General features: G+C 43.2%; 1 protein-coding gene across 6 annotated transcripts in view; it reads right to left on the bottom strand.

Annotated features, from left to right (window-relative positions):
- LOC144934246 (glutamate receptor ionotropic, delta-2-like) overlaps window positions 1-23,381 on the bottom strand; it is a 215,177-nt gene that overhangs the window by 41,445 nt on the left and 150,351 nt on the right. For 5 of the 6 annotated variants that reach the window (XM_078859888.1, XM_078859890.1, XM_078859892.1 and 2 more), the window contains 3 exons: window positions 23,168-23,329; window positions 20,894-21,055; window positions 4,732-4,833 (listed from right to left, as the gene is read on the bottom strand). In XM_078859888.1, the coding sequence (XP_078716014.1) occupies window positions 4,732-4,833; window positions 20,894-21,055; window positions 23,168-23,329 (426 nt within the window). The remainder of the gene's footprint in view (window positions 1-4,731; window positions 4,834-20,893; window positions 21,056-23,167; window positions 23,330-23,381) is intronic. The other variant, XM_078859889.1, reaches the window with a different exon arrangement.

The following is a 23,381-nucleotide window of genomic DNA, read 5'->3' as shown; positions in this document are numbered from 1 at the left end:
TTTAAGCACACGGAAAATGCTGTTCGCTCAAATAAAGATTCGTATAAATGACGAATTTGAGATAAATTCAATACAGGCCGTAGGTGCAAGAAGAATACATTTAACGATAACACTTAACAAAAACATTTTACAAATAATCTTGAAAACTTGTCCAAAAATACATTTGCTCACAACCATAGCCCGCTCACTCGCTCTCTATTTCTCCCCATCTAATGCCGTTCGCTCAAGAGTCGCGACTCAATTGGACGCGCGGATCTGCCATAGTCGGCAACAAAAAAGGGGTCTCGAGGCAGACATCAGACCTTCATGAATATTTATTGAGCAGAAATTACTCTGCCAGCAGCAACTCTGAGGGCAGGTCCTGCCTTATGAATGTGTGTTTACGGCACACTCGGCTTGATTTACAGCTCTGTGCTGACAGCTACACACCTGTGCGTCCGCTGGTGGCATGGCGAGGAGTTTTAGGGGCACGTTTATATTACCGAGCCACATGCACAGAAGCAGCAAGACAATTTAAAAAAGGTGCATTGGCTCCCAGGTTGTTTGCTGGCCACGACATTGCCCAGCGGTAACGCAATTGCCGCCTGTTGTAGACGTTCGCGGTTCCAGCCTACGGCTGACGTGGTTAATACTCCGCCGAGTGTCTACCATAAACACTACGCGCCATCAGCGTCACAAGTAGACATTGCACGTACACGTACAGTGTGTGTTTAACTTCTTTCGCACCGTACGTAGCCAACTGTGTTCATCGTGGGCGCGGGGGTAAGGACAGAAATGTAAACACGAACCGCAGTTCAAGATCCTCTCAACACTATGCGATAAATAAAAGAAGGCCACGTGTGCCGACTCTATGGCCGAAATTGCAAAATGTCCTAAATTACTCGTCAATTACTTCATTGGGAAACAAAGCAACTGTCGCCCCCTACTGTGAAAAACTTAGCGGGACCCTCTCAAAAAAGTTAAAACTCAGCAAGGCTTCCATAGTTAAACAAGCTTACATACTCATAATAATTTGTTGATAGTCACAGCAGACCTAGATTTAAAACAAAAAATGTTTAAATAACATGCGAATGTACTTTGTTTCATAGGGAACATTTTCATTGACATTTTGGCCAAACTCTTTGCAATAACAACAACCGCCATTCGCCACTAAGTGGCGGTGACGTCACCACGATGCTTGTGCCAGGCTATGTGCACCTTGATGCCACGTGAAGTGTCCAACGCCCGCTGGCAGGAGGTCATGGGGCAGACCAAGATGCCACAGGTCGACTGACTGAGACGACTCGCTGATGCACCACCTGTGCCCCCTACTGTGACAACTTGCTATGCTTCAGCCACCCGGCACTCCGCTCGTTGTTGTAAGTGTCGCTCCTCCGCCCTCCGTTGTTGTTGGAGGGGGGCTGCCTCCAACTGCCCAGTAGCGTCCTTCACGAGCCTCCTCCAGAGGCCAATCTTGACCAGTCATCGGCAAGTCCACTAAGCTTCACATCCTCTTGTACCACATCACTCCATCTCTTCCCTAGCCCATGCCGTGCCCATCTAGCCCCCTCGATCCGGCCGAACAAAAGCTGTTTAGGCATGCGGTGGCTAGGCATGCGGGCTACATGGCTAAGCCAACGCAGCCTTGCCTGCCGGAGGAGCTCACCAATGGGACTTTGTCCAGATTTTTCAAGGATTTGTGAGCGCCTCATACAATCCAGCCTGGTTAAACCCAGAATGGATCATAGGCAAGTCAGCCTAAATGTTTCTAACTGGCAAAGATGTTCCATTAGGGGGGTCCACGTTTTGCAAGCATAGAGAAGGGAGGGAATGACTGTGGCCGAGAAGACCTGAACCTTCGTGCGGAGCGACAGACCAGGTAGCTTCCATACAGCGTTACGCAACCGATGAAAAGATAATGCTGCTCGACTGATTCGGAGTGAGACCTCTGCTGTTAAACCCGGAGCCGGCCATGAGCACACACACCGCCCAGGTATGGGAAACTCTCCACTCTCTCCACAACTGCCCCATCACCAATTGGGAGTTGTGGGGGTGGAGTGTCCGATGGTACAAAATACCCAGGCATGTGCTTAGTTTTGGTGGGGCTGATGGTAAGGCCCCACCTCTTAGTGGCAAGCTCCAGGTTCAGCAGCAGCGCCTCCAACTCCTCCTTTGAGTGAGCAGCAATTACCAGATCATCGGCATACATAACATGGTTGAGCAATAGGGAGCCATCCCTTGACCGCACCCGGGCATCGATCAGCCTCCTATTATATCTGTACCAGATGGAAATTCCTCGGTACAGCTATTGAAGGCTTCATAAACTACATGGTCAAAATAGATGTTAAATAATGTGGGAGCAAGAGGACATCCCTGTCACACCCCAAGGTGTATAGGGAATGGCTCTGACTCCTGGCCACATAGTTTTACCCGGGCCCGCTCACAATAATGAAGGTCCTTAATGATCGTGAGCAGAGGGTCAGGGATTCCGAAAGCACGAAGAACAACCCAGAGCCCAGGCCTACAGATGGTATCATAGGCCTTGACCAGGTCAATAAAGTCGAGATGTAGGTGTTGTTGGAATTCCCTACACCTCTGCTGAAGCAGACGGACAGAAAATATGGCATCTGTGCAGGACCGCCCTTTCCTGAAACCGCATTGTATGCTCGTATTCACATACCTTGCCACGCTTTAAAAAAGTGTGCAAAGCACTGAGCTCTGAGATATTTCAGCTAGGTTAATCGGGCGACGATGATTCATGTCAAATCCATTCCTTAACATGATGACAATGTGTTTTTATACCTGACTGAGTATATTATGATTATCCACTGCCATTACCATTTTATGTAATGCCAACATGAAGTGTTCAGGCATGCTTTTTTAATGTTCTGCTTGAATGGCATGATGAAATATCTTTGAATATCTTGTACTATATACATTGATGCAACATTACAATTAGTTTGAATGTATAAAAATAAAAAAAATGCATAATGGGAAACATTCTATAATGAACCTATCAATTCTTTGTTGTTCTTGAGTGGGATGAATTGATGAATTGGTTTATAATTATAATAAAACGAATTTCACAATGCAGATACATTTTTAACATATCTTTAGATCAGTTCAAATTAAATCCTCTTGATTATATACTTTCGTGATATATCTTTAGGTAGATTTTTTTTTACATATAACATATAGGAACTTGATGACTAATGTATGCACAAAGAACAATATCTGAGCATGTGCATATTCACATGTAACGTGGTGCTCCATTGGTTGCAGCTGGGTGTGATGGTGCACAGCCGTGATCCCACACTTTAGAGGTGAGCGCCGCTTCATCAAGCACATTTTGGACACAGCAACGCCTACTTAACCATCTATGTGGGACTTTTTGAGTTGTATTCACCAGTATGCTAAAGATACCAATGCAGAACCCTCCTGAACAAGAGCCGTGAGACTCAGTGAAGCCTTTCTGCATATAAACATGACATCATAGCTATTATTATTATTAACAGTGGCATGTTCAATTTCGATTTAAAGCGTTCGTGACTGCAGGGATTCATATTATTGCTTCTTTCGGTAAAGTCACGTAGAAGGGAAATAATAAAATAATAAAAAATAAACGATACAATTCTCACGACGTTTCGATTGCAACACAAGCAGAACATTTTCTTGCTGTGGTTTTCACACCTGATGGTGATTGCTGGTGTTGCAATCGAAACGTCGTGAGAATTTGATAGTTTTGTTTTTATTATTTTATTATTTCCCTTCTACGTGACTTTACCAAAAGAACCAAGAATAGTGGCATGTCCCTTATTAAATCACGTTGGAGCCTAGTGTGATGTGGTTTTCCTTTCCTGGACACATTTTAAAACTCGTAATTATTTGCGCTGTTACATAGGCGCGGAAAGCGTTACTGTTGTCAATTGTGTCACAGGTTCGCACAATATGCTTTGGAGCAGACGCCGTGTTTTAAAAGAAATCCATGCAGGCATCGCTGGGTGAATCTAAACCGTTGAATTCATGTAAATTGCTTCAGCTGTAAAGTGCGCTTATCGCTAAGTTGCCTATCAATATACCCAGCCCCGTATTGTAGAGCAGTCACAGTCAAATATGTCTGTAAATCAATTCCTGTGTCAACTGTTGCCGAAGTCAAAACTTCCATTTGCGAACACGATTTGTTAACCTTTACTCAATGAACGGAGCTGCTCTCTGAATGAATGCAAATACGTGTTCGCGACCCAGACAAGGGTCCTTCAGGACGACACACCTCTCACTAGACCGCCGACTTCACTGGACGATGCCGGAAAGGCTCCCTCCCCCCCCCTGATGGGCACAACGGCCGGGTCAAGAACTCTCGTGCGTGGCAGTTTGGAGGACGTGCTTTCGTCCGCTGTCAATTATTTTTTTTAAACAACTTAAATCTTGTTCCAGGGAACATACAGAGGCCAAATGTAAACGAACCTACACGATAAATTATCAAAGTTATTTCGTGCTCAAAATGAGCATTGAGACGTTACTCAACTATTAAGAGCCTTGATCCAGTGGTGGAAACTCCACGTTTCCATGCTGGGGGCTAGTCTCTGTATAGGACAATTAATTGTATCGATCCCAGAGGGATCATGGGCTGAGTCAACCCCGTACCAGGATTTGAAATCGAAACCAACTGCAGCAAATGAATGGTAAAATCCATGTACGTTAATGGGGTACTGATGAAGTGCACTTTGGGTCCTCCATTTATACGTGACTCACCAGCACAGCGATGACACGCAGGGAAATGCCATTCATGTTGTTCTCGAGGCGACGGTCTCGCAAAGTGCCATTGAGTCCTCGCACCGGGTCCCACACTGCGAGCTGCAACAGGCAAGAGAATACAAAGAGCTCACATAGAGACAGAGATTCTTTGCACAGTCGTACAGGCTATTGACGATGGCGAGCGTGTTACAGTTCACCACATGCATAGTCCTTGAGCTATTGGCCCCTAAAAAATGGGTGGCACATGCTAACAGTGATTTTCTTGAGGCATTTTAATTCACGCACACGTATGATAGATAGCAAGTCCACTATGGTAACTGCATTTGGGGAAAAGGTAATTAAAAAGGTAATTAAAAAGGTAATGAAACAAGAGTATGTGTTGCACGTTTGACAGGTATTATAAACACGAGTCTTGTAAATCACACAGTATGTATGCAAAGCTTCATGCAAGCAGTGGACATTTGCCAATGTAGTTGATACGGGTAGTATTTGTCACTGCACGTGGTACCAACTAACCCTTCTCGCTCATTGGCGAAAAACGGGGTCATGTGGTTGATGTTGACGCATTAATTCAAGGCTGAATTGACCTCACGGAAGACCAGAACCAGTTCGTATACTGCTCGTTAGGAATGAGCAATCAAATCCAGTTTCCTGGGTTCATAGTGCAGTGCAGAAACTATAAAGATCTATCATGTAGCCTTCAGCACCTATTGCATCTGTTAACATGTTGGGTGGCCAACATTTTTATAGATGTAGTGACATCGCGCTGACTGTTGGACAGCAGCTGCAACTGCAACACAGATCTGAACTTACAGTTCACGTTCTAGCTCTCTCTCAAAGATACTTGGCTGTCTCGGTCGACGCTGTCGGTGCAACGCGGACAGGGCACGCGGCAGCGGGGTCGTGTGTGGGAGAGAGAGGGGGCCCGAGTGGTGGCGTAAGCTCGGCAAAAACAACGAATAAAGAGGGCAGAGCGGTGCCTCCTGCACCTGACTTTGTGTGTGATGCACGCCACCCGCACGCACGCACAGACGACACTACACATACAACACCAGGACCTCAATTGAGTCAATCCAGATGTTGCTCAGGACCAGTTAAGATATATGTCACTGAGATCGGCTGCGAGCAGGAATCGAACTCTGGTCGCCAGTTTTGTAGCAAAGTGCGCTAACAACAGTGCCCCCACTTCACAAAGACAAAGATTCCCCTATAGCCTTCAACAAACTGTTGGGGCAAGTGCTGTCAACACCTATGAAGGTCAAAATGGTACACGAGGGGGTGGGTGGCCAGCACCACACCCGGCCGCCTTTGTCTCCCTCGTGGAAATGTTTAGACATTGCACTCAATACTCATTTGAGGCTGAGTTGGCCTAGGGGTGGCCCAGGACCGGTTCAGATAATCGTCACTGCTGTTGGCCGTGAGGAATCGAACTCGGGACGGCAGGTTCGTAGGGCAGCATGCAACCACTACACTATCGTTCCCCACTTCACACACACAGATACATACACCACTAAAATGTGCACTATAGCAAGAAAAACTGGGTTATTTGCATTTTTGTTGAAGTGTTTAGTTCTCATTTTAAATAAAAGTGACATTTCACATTTCACGGCTTATGCTTGTGTAAAATGGTATTGATTACTTCCTTTGATAAGTTGATGTAAAATGGAAGCAAGACCAGTGGCTCCACAATAATAGATCAAAGCCTGCAAATTCAGTGGAGCGATGGTTTAAACTTGGGTGAATGTCATGTAAAAGTGTACACAAACGCACACACAGGCACATGTTTTATGTTAATAGAAAACACGCACAAAAATAGATATAACTTATATGCACGATTATAATAATTATTTTGCCAGTTTATCGACGACGCAAAACCCTTTTTTTCTTGTTTTCTTTCATTGGCCCTCCTCAGAGACTAGACTAAATAAAAAATGTCTGTAACAGTGGAAAACGGCTAAGGCATTCAATGCACATAATTGTTCAACTCCATCAGGTACATTTAGAATTCCACTTTCCATGAGAGTGGGGATGCTGCAATGGTGTTAATGGTCAGTACACTGTCGTTTCAAGCTGTAGGTGAGGCAGTTTATTTCTTAAATCCCTTCTCCCCCTTGCCTCTGTCCACCCGATCAATGGCAACACCGCAGTACGATAAAGTGTGAGTATTCCCACCTTACCTAGATGTCTGGCGGTGTGGAAGAGAAGACCAAGCTATTTTTCTCGAGGGGCTCTCCAGAGCCCTCTGGCCAAGGCCTTGCTACCGGCAATTTGGCAAGTAATTGCATGGCTGCACTTTTTTTAAAACCCTTTTTGTGTTATTCTATAAAAAATAATGATCAGTTAGAACCGGCGTTATTCGTTCTGTGTGTGTACAGTTTCCAACTGCTTTTCTGATCATCGCTGGTATTTTCATGGACTCCAGTCGTGAATGCTGGTGATGCGCCATTGAGACAGAGCGTGCTATTATTACCCCGGCTATACCTGGCTATAAAAGAGGCATATATACCACCGCGTGACATGTGGACAGACAGCTAAATAATGTGGTAACGAGCAGCCACTCTCTCCAAGAGACAGCAGGCTGTCAGCCATAATGCTACGTTTGTAATCGGCCCTACACATTCAGCTCACGCAACATGGCTCTGGCAAATAATGATTAATAATCTTGCTGAATATATTGATGGAATCAGGTGAAGGCTAAACCGCAGAAACAATGCGGGGATGGGTTGGGTGGGGGGAAAGACTGAAGTTGCATTTGTATTCACGCACAAAGTTCAATTTAGCATCTACAAGCCACCATTTCACTGACCACCATTTCCATTACTGTGATCAACAACAGCAGCAGCAGCAACAACAGCAATACCAACAATGAAATTCCTCATTATGAAACACTGGCATGGCAATTACGAACACTGTCTGGGTTTATCATCACAATGGCGTACAAATGGATTATAGCGATGCATTCACTCTACATCTATGCCCTTATCTACGTGTTGTGAACGAGGGCCATGCATTCTCGAAATATTATCTCATTCATATATATTTCCCTTTAAGGGCAGTGTTATTGACCAATGTATTGAGGACTGTTTTTGTTGTTATTCTAGCAATGTATTGAGCTTCTGCGCAATGCGGTCGCTGCCTTGTGGTGAGGCTTTCACGTCGGAGAGTCTACAATGAAGTCGCAATGTTAATACATGCTCTGTCAATGCCAAATGAGTTGAGCTCTAAAATAATTGTGAAGAGACTAACGTATGATCCCGCCGTTTGACAGTCCATGTTTGCGCCAGGCAAACAAAACCCAAGCCTGTTAAGGGAAATAAACCATTGAAAAGTAAGATATTGACGTAATCTTCCTTGGCATTCTCTAACATGCACTGTCGGCCAAGTGTCATCAATAATGCTCACCCACTTAACGAGCAGCGCAGCAGACACATCTCCCAGCAACACCTGCGTCTACATTTCAAATAAGGAGGTAGTCTGCGAACAAATGCGCATTATTGCACAAGTTTATGAACGTAGACAGGAAATTCAACTACTTCCCCATTATTTTTTTTGAAGCACGTCTTTCTTAAATTAAGACCTCCATGTTGTGGTGTGCATTCCACACGATTCGCAAGTCAAACTCGGCGTCTTTATGCGCCGATGAATAAAGGGCTATAACATCTCGACTGGAGGCCCTGAATTGCCAGTAGAAGCTCCACAGGCCTAACGCGTGGCCAATCTCTCCATAGGATGCCAACTGCTAGTGCGGTTGGCTACGTACGGTGCAAAAGAAGTTCAACATATATACATACAAACTGACATCCGAAATAATCAATTGACGAAATTAATCAACTTCTAATTGAGTAGTTGGTTTAGTACCTGCTAATCGAATGATTCGTTAATGGGACGTTTGCGTGTGGTGGAGAAAAGTGTGGGTACTCACACCTTTACTGAGACGTCTGCCCAGCATGGAAGAGTAGGCAAAATACCCACTACAGTGGCGTCAGCGAGGAATCGCAGGTCTGCCCCTTGAGCGTAACGTGCATTTCAGCATGGAATGTGTGGGTGGATATTTTGTCCATAGATGGAAGATCAAGAACTCACCAAAGTGCGAATTTGGTGAGGTGCAAACCATCAAGCGCATCACTGATGACGACTGCCTAATGCAACACACGCATCTTAGTGGAACAAGTGGACTCACTCCACTCAGCTACCCCAGATGCCGTGGAATGGCTAACAATATAATAAGTAGAATTGTAGCATGCTGCTGCTGTTTTCAAACTCCATACAAAATAAGAAGCGTGATCATTATCGGTGACTTTAATACAAAAGCAGGTACCGTGTAAGGTACAGGCAGGAGAATGAACGTTTGGCATAGGAGCGAGGAAATTATACAGAAATTATACAGCCAGCAAACGTGGAAATGATAAAGACCCTTTTTTTTAAAAAATAGGAGGAAATGAATAAATATAGGGTTTTTTTTGGGTTAGATCTCGTAAAAATATTAATGTGTCGTTAAATCCCGCCACCACCCGACAGCCAACTAGTAAGGGTTGTCACGTAAACAGAACGTGGCCAATTTGTCACTAGTACAGCACACCGGTGTGTTGGAGAACCATGCCACAACATTTACAATCTGAGTACGACTTTTCGCCAGTAATTACAACTAGCTTGATCAGGCGACAGCCAGATTTGTGGAGAAGCCCACCTGTTTCGTTCCTTATACAGAGGCATAGATGTGGTGACCACGCTCCTGCGCTCTTGAGCAAAGTGGTTGGCGGGGGGATTAGTGAGGCAACGTACATTATGCATGTGCAGTATGCGAGCCCTTTGATCGTGTCCTTCCTGTCTATTGTGTGTATTAAAATAGCCGTACCAACGGTAATCCCTTTTGAAGAATGCTGCCCTTTATAGGCATGCATTTAAATAATGTATTATTTGATGATTCGCTTCCAAGCAGCACTAAGGCGGTAGCTATCTGAACGGTTAAAATTATTTTTATTTCTTTCAATTTCGATATATTCTCTAATTAGTCTTTGCCAGTAGTAGCTAGTTTTGCACATAACTTCAACATTATCAAAATCAATTAAGTGTCTTTGTTGGCACGCGTGTTCTCCTACTGCTGACAGTTGCATTTGGGAGAGTCACACCATCACCCTGCACAGAAATTTGCTCTTATCAAGACGCTCATTCATCGAGCTAAGAAAGTGTCAGATGGTGACAGTCTGAGAAGTGAAATTCAACATGTTAAAGAAGCGCTGCAAATGAACGGTTACAATGATGTACAAATCAACTGGGCATTGAATACCAAAACCAAATCAAATAACATGAGCATTGAAACTGCCCAAGTAATAAAAACGATCAATCACTGTACATTGCGGGAGTAACTGATAAACTAGCCAGATGTTTGGAAAAAACAAAACATCCGAGTCAGATTTGGCACGGTACATAAAATACAGAAATTAATATCTGGTACAAAAGATGTATTACTGAAGCAATCAACAGAAGGTGTGTACATGATTAACTGCACGTGTGGTAAATGTTATGTTGGGAGAACAGGACGAATGATCAGCACGAGACTAAAAGAATATCAGAAAAAGATTAAATTCTCCCAAATACAACTGTCGGCAGTGGCAGAACACACGTGCCAACAAAGACACTCAATTGATTTTGATAATGTTGAAGTTCTGTGCAAAACATGCTACTCCTGGCCAAGACTAATTAGATAATCTATAGAAAATTAAAGAAATATAAATTATTTTAACCGTTCGGATAGCTACTGCCTTAGTGCTACGTGGAAGTGAATAATCAAATAATACATTGTTTAAATGCTTGCCTATAAAGGGCAGCATATTTCAATAGGGAATACCGTTGGTAGGGCTATTTTAATACACACAATAGACAGGAAGGACAAGATCAAAGGGCTCGCATAATGTACATGCATAATGTACGTTTACTCAGTAATCCCCCCACCCACTTTGTGCAAGAACGCAGAAGTGTGGTCACCACATTTACGCCTCTATATAAGGAACGAAACAGGTGGACTTCTCCACAAATCTGGCTGTCGCCTGATGAAGCTAGTTGTAATTGCTGGTGAAACGTCTTACTCATATTATAAATGTTGTGGCTTGGCTCTCCAACACACTGATGTGCTGTACTAGTGACGAATTGGCACGTTCTGTTTACGTGACAACCCTTACTAGTTGGCTGTGTCGAGTGGTGGTGGGTTGTAACGACACATTTATATATTTACGCGATCTAACCCAAAACAAACTCTATTATGGATGATATTGGTCGCGAAAGCCTACGTGTTAAAGTAAAATGAAGGAAGATGAACTAAAACGGTGAAATAATAAATAAAATGTACTTGATTCTAACAGGCAGGCTCAATATTAGTGAAGTCGTCAACATATTGAACACAGGAAGCCACCACAGGCTATTGCACATTAACTAAATGAAAGAGATGGCAAAGCTAATTGCAGACCAAACCAAGATAGATGACATGCAAAATCTACGTTAGGTTGCAGCCAAATTTACACGAACACGAATACAATATAAAAATGCCTACAGGAGCAACATTATTAAAGGTATGTTAACACTTTCAATTATACGCCATAACTAGTAAAGTAATGGATATCGCATTGAAAGTTGGTTGATATAATACATAGCAGCAAAAAGGGAACAAATAATCTGAGACCACAAAATAAATGTGGAAAGCGAGAGATATTTAGAGTGCCACTTTGTGCATGTGGAAAAGTGAAGTTTCAGTTTCCTTGGATCAAACCCACTCAATTCAATTTGTTACTTTTTGTGTAAAGGTCACCCGATGAGGATGCCACTCTACTCTGTCAGTATTTACAGGTTGCTCGGGATGTTGCTTGGGATCCTCTCAACTTCTTCCCTGCACCTGTGGCCCTGCATACACTCTGACTCTGTGTATTGACTGCAACACGTCATTCAACTCTGCTGAGCAACCGGGAAAATATGGAGTTGATTGCCTTTAAAAGTTACAGTGCTTCAGTTTAATAGGCGATGAATACAATCTGGCGGCGTAGACCCTGAGAATAAAAAACTAGATTTTCTTTACTGGCACCCTAACATGCTAAACAAGGGCCTGAATACACAGATGATTGACGTCTCATGAATGAGTACTGATTATGTTAAACCTGGACGAATAACGCGATAGTGGCCCCGACGTCAAGATTTCAACTCAAGTTTTCATTTGGGAGTTGAATGTCACCCAGAGAGGCTACATTTAATCAACTCCATCGTTCTTACTCTATTCTCGGTTTTAATATTTAGTTTTTTTTTGGTATTAGTTTGCTGACCTGCAGATGACATACTTTAACTTTGAAATTGTACAGAATCATCGTAATGTTACTTTTTTGCCAAGTGTTACAAAATGAGTTCGTCTCCGTGCCTAATACAACAACAGCAAAAAGTAATCCATCCATAACTTATTATACAGAATAATACAAAATGTGCAAACATTCTATTGAAGCTAAATTGAACCTCATTACGGCGGATGCTTTTTATTTTAGCTATCTTTACAACGCCTGTGGCTGTGGGCAAAAAACAAACAAGCTCAACGGTGATGATAGCTGACGGTGCGCCGGCTGGCGGGGGCTGTCTTGGGGACACCCGCGAGGCGCGTGTGGAAGCGGGGATGGCGGACGGAGTTGCGGTGCGTCGAGTTAACCCCCCCCCATCCCCTCATTCATCGGAATAAAAAAAAACACTCCCGAGTGAATTTTACGAGTTCATTGCAACACGGGTTTCTTTGTTTGGTTGGTCCAAAGACAAATTAAAACCTATTCCATAAAAATTGTACGCTTGGTAACGGGCTCTTTCCTTGCGACCATTCCGCTAATTTTTTGTTTTAGATATGGAGGATTTGCAAATTATTAACCTTGCGCCCCCTAATTTTAGTGAATATGTATCATTATGCTACCGTTCACAGTGAAGTATGGACAAATAACCGCCATGACCGTCACAGCATAGGGGAGGCCTTCATCCAGCAGTGGATTGACAAAGAGCTGCCAATTATGAATTAATTGCATCTAAAGTGTTTTTATTGAGCTCATCAGAGGCGTCTTACACTACGTGCCTACGTGCACAGTGCATCTGACGTGTGTCACGGGTTCACAGCTATTGTCAAAGGGAATACGTTTCATGTAATAAATTGATAAGATTAAAACAAACGTTTTAAAAGCTTTTTGTTCATCAAGCCGATGGTCAACTATGTATTAGCAACTACGAGTATCTTACACTAATATGTATCTCCAAATTATACATTTAGGTGTTCTATATTTTATATTCTATGGGTTTTTCGGTAAAGTCACGTAGATAGAAAAATAATAATAAAAATATCGCGACGTTTCGATCGCAACACAAGCAATCGTCTTCAAGTGAGAGCTATGTTATTATTCCGTCTTAAAGTCTCCCAGTGGAAGCATGTAATGTGCTATATTAGTTCGTGTCATTTTATTTGTGTGCATCATTACTTCATGTGTTGTGGCTAAATTAGCATGTTTCAATGCCTCTGGCACAGTATAAATAGCAAAAATGACAACAACATTTTAAATATATCTGATTAATAAAAAAGAAAACCTCCTTCAATAGCAATAATAGCTTCTTCAGCTTGCACGCATCACAGTGTGCATCTGTTGCGATTTAGGCAGCCACCCTCTGTGGCATATCTTCCTTGCATCCCATATATATGGTAATGGGAAAGTTTTACACAGTCTACGAAACATTTGAGTGAATCTAGAAACGTGACAGGTTTTAAACATGTTTAATCTATTGGCTACGAGGCTCGATAACTTTTGGGCAAAATGGGGCAAAAGTAAATATAGATCATCAGAGTTAAAAGGTGATGAATGTCCAGAGCTGGGATGACCCATTAAAAGGGCTGTCCAAGAGGCAACAAAAAGAATGGGGACAAATTAAAGGCTGATAGTTCCGAATGGCAGTTGTGCAGAATAACAAATGTTGCATGCGATGCACGGAAATACAACTTAAAAAAAAAACATAAGTATACATTTAACCTGGGGACCAAATGAATCCGATTTCATGCACAAATGTAAGGTCCACGCGTGAATAACGCGTCGTCGGTGAGAAGCCTGCCTGCCGTGTGATTAAAGCAGAAAGTCAGGGAGATTACCATTCGTGGGTATTAGAGAACATCCTTCCGCATAACCTTTGGGTTTTAATAAAATTAAATCGTTCTCCAATTTCTATATTCATACCAAGTGATTGCCAAACTTCTGACACTTAAATGCATCTAATCCTCAGTATATTGATGCAATTTAGGGGTTCCTCATCGTAATTCCATGAGAATCCCTTAATATCCCCTGATAATTTAAGTTTTCCTCTTCGTTCTGTGCAAGAACACAATTAGGTTGAACATGGTATTGGCATGCGGTGAACTTTGGTGAAAGAAAGGATGGGTAAGGGTCCGTGAAGGCTCCTCCAGGCCACTCAAGTCATTGTGTGGTTAATGAAAGTACGCCGAAAAAAAGCCCATCATGTGTTATTTCGTCCATGCAGATTCATCATGAGCTGAACAATAATTTGGTTCACATCTTGACTATGACTCCGTTTCAGCGACTTGACACGCGACAGCAGGGTGAGCCTTTGCAATGACAGACACTACACTAGCATACAATATTACCTTGCAGCTGTTTAGACGGATGTAAGTCGTATTCAATTCATTCAAGGACATTCATCTCTTGAGATATCAGAGAGAGAAATCTTGATCCTTGAAAAAAAATACTTCCACGTGCGCGGCAATTGCACACGCTCCTTCAATAACAACCGCACACTCGTGTCGTGACTATTTGGGCAAGATTTTTCCAGAAAATATGACTTTGGGACGAAACATACAAACGTGCCTCAACAAAGAGGGATGTATTTTGTCTTTTTTACTCTTGCATTCCCCTCACTTGCACGCGTGAAAGAACGAATGCAAAAAAAATCCGCAACACACTTCAGGAACCTGGAGGGATATTTAGTGCCGTACGTCGGAGGATCCCTGACGGAGAATCCCTGCGGAAGGTGAGCGGTGATGTATTTATTATATCTCGGCTGTGAAGTGTATTCCTGGGTGACTGTTGCCGACGAGGAGCTCCAATGTGCCCCGCGTGAAAGCATCTACACGCACGGTATGTTAATGTTGCACAGGGAGAGCGAAGAGGTTGCGCAGCGGGAAGAATGTGGACGCACAGTGCCTCGCAGGGGGAAGGCGCAAATTAGCGTGGGAAATCGGCACAGTGTCAATCATGCTTCTCCCATTGCCATGATTTCCCATGGGAGTGTTTCAGTGTTTGTACATTTTTTGCCAAGAGTTTATGGGATTCTGCCCGGGTGGGTAGCTGAGATGCTCGGAGTAAATCAGGTGGCATCCTAATGGTAGCTGATACGATTCAACGGGGACATTTCAGGGCTTCTTAACAGCGGGTCCACAGACTCCGCTTGGAGGCAAAGCGTGGCGTTTATAATACGATAATAATTACTTGCATACTCGAGAAATCCATACCGAGCCCAAAGACTCTTTTTTGGGACATTCGGCCAACATCAATGGAATTGTACGTTATTAAATACGAGAGGAAACTGGAGAACCCAGAGGGAACCCATGCAAAACAGAGGAAGAGAATAAACAAACTCCATGCTGCGATGTACAAGTGTTGCCACTGTGCCACCCTGCAGTGTTAATAACCGTGCAAACATGCACATTTGATTGTAACGTCACATTACGGACGCCTTACGTCTTTTTAAGAACCCACCCAGACACGAGTATTTCACAAATACGGACAATATTTGTTTATCGATATGTTAAGATATTTATTTACAAATGTGTGAAGTGCACGATAGATACCTGCTTGACATACTGCGGTATAAAGGCGTGCTATTCTAAATACACGGCACAAAACTATTAAAGGACTAACCTAATGCAACCTTAACACAATAGCTGTACATTAAATGTGATCTTGGGTATATGTAATTCGATTGTATTCTTTCCCCACCAAAAGGCCATGTGTGTTTGTGTCTGGAAGTGTGCCATCTCTTTAAATGCTCGATCAATGTGGACGAGTGTTTCAATAAAGTTACGAGAATGTAAAAGGCAAGGGCCACGGTGCTCACAGTATCTGTTACTCGTGACATACAAGTATTTGGAATTTTAAGTGCATAGATTTTGAATGACTGAAGTGTAACTTGAAATGCCCACAGTACGAAATAGTGGCTTTGATTGCGGTTGACGTGCAGAATATGAAGGAAAGTGTAACATCTTTATTCGTTACAAAGAATGCACACGGTGGGATGTACGTGTGAATTTTTACTTAATATGAATATTAGTTTCACTTTTAGCAGAGAAAAAAAAACCTCAACGTTTCATTATTGTTGCTTTCCCAAGGAGGGCTAAACAGCCACAATATCAAGGGGTCACATTCCCACTTTTTGGCAGAATGACAGCAGTTTTAGCATAAAATTAGTCCAATTTCACATCTTGAAATCCATGTGGGCATGATTAATCAAATAATCCTCCCCCATGGCAGGTAGTTGATTTGAGGATGGGGTTAGGGCGGTGTAAACAATGGTGAAAGTTTCTGCCCGATTGCGAAAACGTTTCGACGTCAAGTATTAAAATCATCCTTGACATTGTAATTGTAATCATCGCTGTCATCTTCATTGTCTTCACACTCATCTTGGGCATCGCCTCTGCGATCATCGACTTTGTTTTTAAGTGGCCCTAAGCCGCCTGTGGCTGAGCGCTACAGTTCCTGAAATGCATGAGCTTTTCGTGTTGAGCAACCCTCACATGCACGAGCTTGTGTGCGAGATGAATGGAAGCTGATTGGTTGGCTCGGTATAACTGGCAGGGGAAGGCGCTCTGATTGGATTATCTAAGGAACTCCGACACCCACCAATTGGCTGTGTTTTGAGAGGTTTTTTTTTGGCAGATTGGGCCTCCACCCATTCTGCCAGACGAATCTTGCTCGGAATTATTGTATACATTTGGTGCAATCGCTTGTGTGGTATTGCCCAGCCGAGGCTGGAGAACTGCATGAAAGCAAATTACACGTGAATTGGGCTCCAATTCTGACTTAAATATGACAGGTGAATGCATCAAAACTGATTCTATTGATTTGTAAATTCTAATAACATGAATTCTCAAGTGCATTCTTTAATAACCTCTATGCATTGTTCCAACATTATGGAATGATGCAAAACTTGGGAAAAAAATAGTGGTCTACTTACTCCTCCTTGACATGACACAGTGCTTTGTTATACTGAAGCCTGGAAGCATAAATACAGCAGTAGCAGAGGGATGGATGTTTAGAATGATGTGAACGTGGAGGCTGGGAATGTAATTTATCGAAGGGTGCACAAATTGAACCCTTACGTTAAGTCTAAGCAGCAAAAGCAGTTGTGCGTCTTGTTGGACTCGAGCACAGCAAGACGTTAAAGAACCGTTGCGTTTTTGTCCTTAGATACATCTTATCCAGCCCTTGTTTCCAGGATCTAGAAAACACTTTTTTAGTGTTTAATTCACACCGTCTTTAAAGGCTACGACTCTCTTTGAAAATTAATGAATCGCTGCTTAATTGGGAAGGGATTAGCCGTACGACTTTCCAATGAAGTTTTTGTTCCTGACATTAACATGAATATTTTAGTTATATTGTGAAGCAAAGCCTTCAACAAAAATTTTGCCCACATTTGTTCATATTTTATAAAGCTGTGTTTTATTGCTTCACAAGAATGTTGTTGAAGCCCTCACAAGACGACACCAAATCATTTCCCCGGAGCCTCGGCAAACACAGTTAATAAAGGGCACCATTCACACGTACCAAATTCTCTGCTCCTTCCTTCAGAGTGAACCGCAGGTCGCGGAGAATACTAAACAGCCGGCCATGCAACGGCAACCTTTTCCCCACCACACACGAACAGCGCGCATTTCTGCACTGAACGACGGCGCGTTAGTGGGCACCATTTCTCACATTAAAAACAATCGTTTACATTCGTAAGGCACCTTTCATGCGTAGATCCTTCAGTTTATGGGTTTTGTTTTTGCTCCACGATATATGTATATGTCGGTGTCAAAACTCGTGCTGATGTCATTTGCTGGCTTTGCAGCATATTTTTTGTTTACCGATAGTCTTAATACAATTACAATCTTCACCATCAACCGTGATCATTCGACTGCTGGATGAGGGCCTCCACCCAAGCCATCGCCATCTCTCACGGTTCTGCAATGCAACAATTCGCCAAGCACCAGCACGTGAGATAGTTTCGGCGCTAAATCTGCTTAGGTGGACTTGTTATCGTACACGTTCCAATCCTTGTTTCGTGAATACAAGTGCGTGGGCTTGGGCAGGACGTGTCGCAACAAGGAATGATGGCCGATTGCTGAGGATAAAGATGGTTTCAAGTTATAATCTCGGTACTCGTTTGAACGAGAGTAGTATGCATGCATGTTTAACTTCTTGTGCACCTTCGGTCGCCAACAGTTTTAATAGGAGATAGTATAGTACAGCTAACTTTGCCTCAATGACAATAATTCAAACTTTCCTAAACTCATCCAACATTTAACAAAATGCAAAAAAACAAAACCTACTGTTTCTTCCATCAAAGCGATGCAAACTGTGCATAATTAAATCTGAAATTAATTAGCTGGTAAAACGCTTCAATAACCTTGTCAGATGCTCTTTATCGAATGTGGTGCTTAGCAAAACTAGACAACAACATCTGTCTAGCCAGACTCTTCAAACTGTGCACTCTCTCACCCCATGTCTACTCCGACTGCTCTACTAGAAAGAAAGAAAGAAATCCTGTCTGCAAATTAGTTTAATGGCAGTGTCAGTGTGTCTACCGGAGTCTTAATGACTAGAATAGGGTAAAATGTCAAGTTGACAATACAGGACATATAAGGCACTTCAACACGTTTAGACATTGTAACCATTGATATGTCAAGTATTTAATCAGGATGTGAACAATAATGACGAAATAACTCACATGGACAATTGTGTAAAGTACAGTGGTGGCGCAGTGGTTAGCAAACTACGCTATGAACCTGCCAACTTGAGTTTAATTCCGAGCCACAGCCAACATCAGTGGTGAGTGACGCCTGAACAACTCCTGACTCACCCCTCTAACCACCCACCCTGGCCAGTGTGCTGACGTGACAGTCAAACAACCCCTGTAACCAATACGGTCCCCGGATATATACCTTCATCCAGCAGTGGATTGACAAAGGCATGTTCATTGTTCAACTCATAATTACATTTACACCATGAGTAATACAATCCCAAGACCGTTCTCTTTCTTGGCAGGCGAGTGCCACGACTCGACACGATTGCCTTTTGGCATTGAACACATAGCAAGATTCCTCTGGCAAGCACTCCCTCCCGTGTGCTGACTCAGCTCAAAGTAACGGGCGTCTCAAGGCAAACATTTACAGACCCCCCCCCCCCCCTTTGCAGATTCAAAAGCTTTTCTATTTTTTTTCATTTCTATGACTGTATTAGTTTTTTGCGTTAATAATAATATTCGCTTTGGAGGCTGTGCAAATCTAAGCTGTTGTTCACACTCGGAAATCCACTTTGATTCATTCCGCACAACGACGTAGTGTTGCATTGGGGCACTTGGGTTAAAATTGTCTCCGTTCCACAGGAGGAACACATCTACTAATCGAGTAATTCAAATGTGTATAGGTGAGCTTTCAAATAACACCAAAGGTAGATCGTTCATGGCAGTTTCAGAGCATACCTAAAATCCAACAGAGACAAACATTTTCATTGGCCGGGGGATGTAGTGGTGGGTGTTGGTCTGCATCTCACAGGCTCCTTAATAATGCATTTCAGTGACATTACCATTAACAATGAGTGAGCTGCCCGGCGCTAATGTATGGTGTGCTGGGTTAGAGCAGACCGCTGTGTGCTGATGTGATGTCTATATTTGCCGAGAAAAGCTGCCTGCGAGACCCATTACATGCAGAGACGAATGTTGTGAGACCATGGTAACGCTCGTGGTTAGCGCTCGGGATTGTCAAGTGATTTGCGGTGTTTTCGCCATTTGCTAACGGTGAATTTGATTGGCAGCTCAATGAGGCTCCTGCGTCCTCCGCTCATGCTAGATCATATCAGAATGAGAGTGTGAGCAGATCTTTTATATGAACGCCGCTTAGATTTCAACATCATAACACCGTAGTTGAGGGTAATTTATTTTTCAACTTTTCAACGGTCCTTAGTCGGGACGCATTGTTGGAATTTCAAAGTTACCGATTTATGACAGGTGAATGCATTGCTGATGGGGCGAGCATGGCCATGACACAAGCGCAATTTGATCTAGCCCGTGAAAGAAATGCCGTGGGATTGCCCGACTCGCGAATCCGCTTCAGAAAGACAGGGTTTGTGAGATGATAAGATGCCTTGCGGCGGCACGGCAAGCATCGAGACATGGAACCGGCAAGCAAAGCCAGCCCGCAGGGGGGGGGGGTGGGGCATAATGGGCAATTTGCCGTGGGACCTAAAACAAAACAGGGCCTCACTTCGGGGCCTTTTTGTTCGTTGTTGTTGCCAATTAACAAGGGGCCCCCACGTGACAGGCTGGGGCGCCACGGTGGTGAGATGTTACATACCTTGTTGAAATTTTGAAATCGTAGTATCGGTGTATTTTAAAATGGAGATTGTGTTGTCCAAGCACAGCAAAGTATGCACAGCGTATACAGATTAATAGTAATGTTTTATGAGGTTTTTGGTATAAGTGCCATAGTGGCGAGATGTTAACTACCTCGTGTGGTATACAGGAGGTCATGGGTTTGATCCCGACACTGACGCCTGTATATTTGGAGTTAGCGTGTCTCTCCCCCCATGGTCGCATGGATTTTTCTCCGGTTCCTCCGGTTTTTCCCTCCACATTTAGAAACATGCGTTTAGAGTATTTGGCTGCTATAAATTTCCACATGATAAGACACTCAGTTGAGCTCTCATTTGTGGCTAGGTAGCTTCTGAAAAAGAGCTACATAGCTCAGGGGGCCTTACCTGGTAAAAATAAAAAAAAATGTGTTAGTTAATAGTTAGCTCGTCTGCGTAGGCCTTCAGTTCCAGCCTCTAGATCGCCCAGCCAGTGAGAGATCTACCTATCCTCCATCCCACCACTCTCGCGACAGATAACGACATACCCGCCGGACGTCGCGGCCAAAGAGCTCGCTGTAGCTCGTGCCCAGGATCTCGAACTGAACGTTGTGGTTGAGAGCATCGTCTCCAAAGTCGAGGATGCCTGTCAGGCCACTCACTCGGCCCTGTTGGTGGGGAGACGGGACAGGGACAGGAGAGTGGTTGTGCTGTGGAAATGTTAAAATGTGGAAAAGTGAGAAACATTCACAAAGTATTAAAATACGTATGTTGTTATCTTATCGAGGATTTATATATATCGTCTTATTAATCCCGCCACATGATCATACTTTCCACAAAATGAAACTAAGGAAGGTCAACATTGGACATGATGGAGGGAGTTTGAGCCAAAGACTTACCATTCGACAGATAATTTAATTATGATACTAATCCATGATAAATTAAAATATAGACATACTTTATATATCCCTTAACAACCATGTAATTTCAATAACTTATTGGAATAGCCCGTGCTCTCAGCTGTAGTATAAGCTGGTATATTATCTGGTTCATGTCAGCAGCAAGCAAGGCTGTCACGTTAGATCACGATTGCTAAAGTATTTTGGTTAATTAATTAAAATATATATTAATGTAATATAAACTTATTTTTTTTGCTAAATGAAAAAAAGTATGATTTCTCCAATTAATCCAACAAATTGAAAGCAAACACTATCTTATTCACAAAATTGTTTAATAATTCAAATGATAGTGTCAAACATTCCTAGTTTTTGAGCCAACATTTTTTTCAACAGTACAACTTTTTAATTATTTTGTCACTTAGAACACCTGCACACATTCATTTTTAAAATTAAACAATGACGAACATGACGAACACTTACGTTTGTTTCTCTCTCTCTCTTTGCCTTAAAACAATTACACTGCCAGATGAATCCATGATGGGGTGCCGCGGTAGCGAGATGTTCACTACCTCGCCTGGTATGCAGGAGGTCGTGGGTTCGATCATGACCCTGACACCTGTATATTTGGAGTTAAAATGTTCTTCCCGTGGTGGTGTGGCATTTTTTTCTAGGTCCTTTGGTTTCTCCCTCCACATTTAGAAACGTGGGCTTCCAGTATTTGGCTGTTATAAATGTCCCCATCATAAGCCGATTCGTTGAGCTATAATTTGTGACCATGCCGCTTCTGAAAAAGAGCTATGGAGCTCAGTGGGCGTTACCTAGTAAAATAAAATAAAATAGTTTTTAAATAGTTTAATGTCTTGCGGTGAGACGCTCCTTGCTAAGTAAGCGCAGATTCATTCCTCATTCAATTGTTTCCTAAACACAGGTCAGCTAGCTTGGAGGCGGGTTTGTCGGTGTAAGGCACTACCACGAGAGTAAGAAGTACACCTACCCATAATACTATTCTGCTGTACCTGATATTCTTTAAATTCTATGACCAGGTTTATGTAAAGAAAATATAAATGTACTCTTTAGTTCTTTCGGTAAAGTCACGTAGGTAGAAAAAATAATAGATCACAAGCAACCTGAAGACGGTTGCTTGTGTGGCGATCGAAACGTCGTGATTTATTATTTTTCTACCTACGTGACTTTACCGAAAGAACTAAAGAGAATGGATTCCTGCAGTCACGAAAGCTTTAAATTAAGATTAAAATATATATGTATTCAAAGGATCGTTGTGAAGTTCCAAAATTATTCTCGGACCTGCGTGTGTGACTGCCTCCGCAGTCAACTCCGCTTGGTCCCCTCTCCCTGTTTTCAAGTCTCTCCTTCAGACTTTCCTTTTCATCCGTGGCGTTCAGACCCCATGAATTGCTTCTTTTCCCTCCATCCCTTTCATCGGTCCATCTCATTCCCCTCCCGTCTGCTCCTTTTCTGCTTCTGTGCTTTCACACGTTTGTTAGGGTACGGGCGGGCGCATTACAAAAGTGAGTCGTCGTCGTTGATTTTGCTATTTCTCCGGCCAGAATGAAGCAATGAACTAAACTATTTAAATTTTACCAGGTAAGGCCCACTGAGCTATATAACTATTTTTTTCAGAAGCGACCTGGCCACAAATGATAGCTCAACGAAGTGGCTTATCATCACGTGGAAATTTGTCATGGCCAAATACTCTAAACGCGTGAATCTAAATGTGGAGGGAAAAACCGGAAGGCCCGGAATAAATAAAAAAACACGCGACCATGGCGAGAACATGCAAACTCCAAATATACAGCAGGCGTCAGGGTCGGGATGGAACCCACGACCTCCTGCATACCAGGTGAGGTAGTTCACATCTCGCAAGCCCTGCGGGGGAAGGCCACATGCCGACGCAGATCGCACCTTGCGTATGGTGTCCAGCATCGATCGGCCTCCGTTCCACGGCTTGGAGCTCTTGCGCAGGCAGCTCAGGCTGGCCATGCTGTGCCACTTGCGGTCTTCCAGCTTGCGGTGGAAAGCGTTGGCGAGCAGCAGCACGCTGTCGTACACGTAGCGGCTCGACACCTGCACGCATTCCACGCATTCCGCACACACAACAGGGGGAGACAGAGCGATG

The sequence above is a fragment of the Lampetra fluviatilis genome, chromosome 9 (genome assembly GCF_964198595.1).
Source record: "Lampetra fluviatilis chromosome 9, kcLamFluv1.1, whole genome shotgun sequence".
NCBI classification, from domain to species: Eukaryota; Metazoa; Chordata; class Hyperoartia; order Petromyzontiformes; family Petromyzontidae; genus Lampetra; species Lampetra fluviatilis.
Note: the sequence above shows the minus strand (reverse complement) of the source record. Positions and strands in the feature narration are given on the sequence as shown.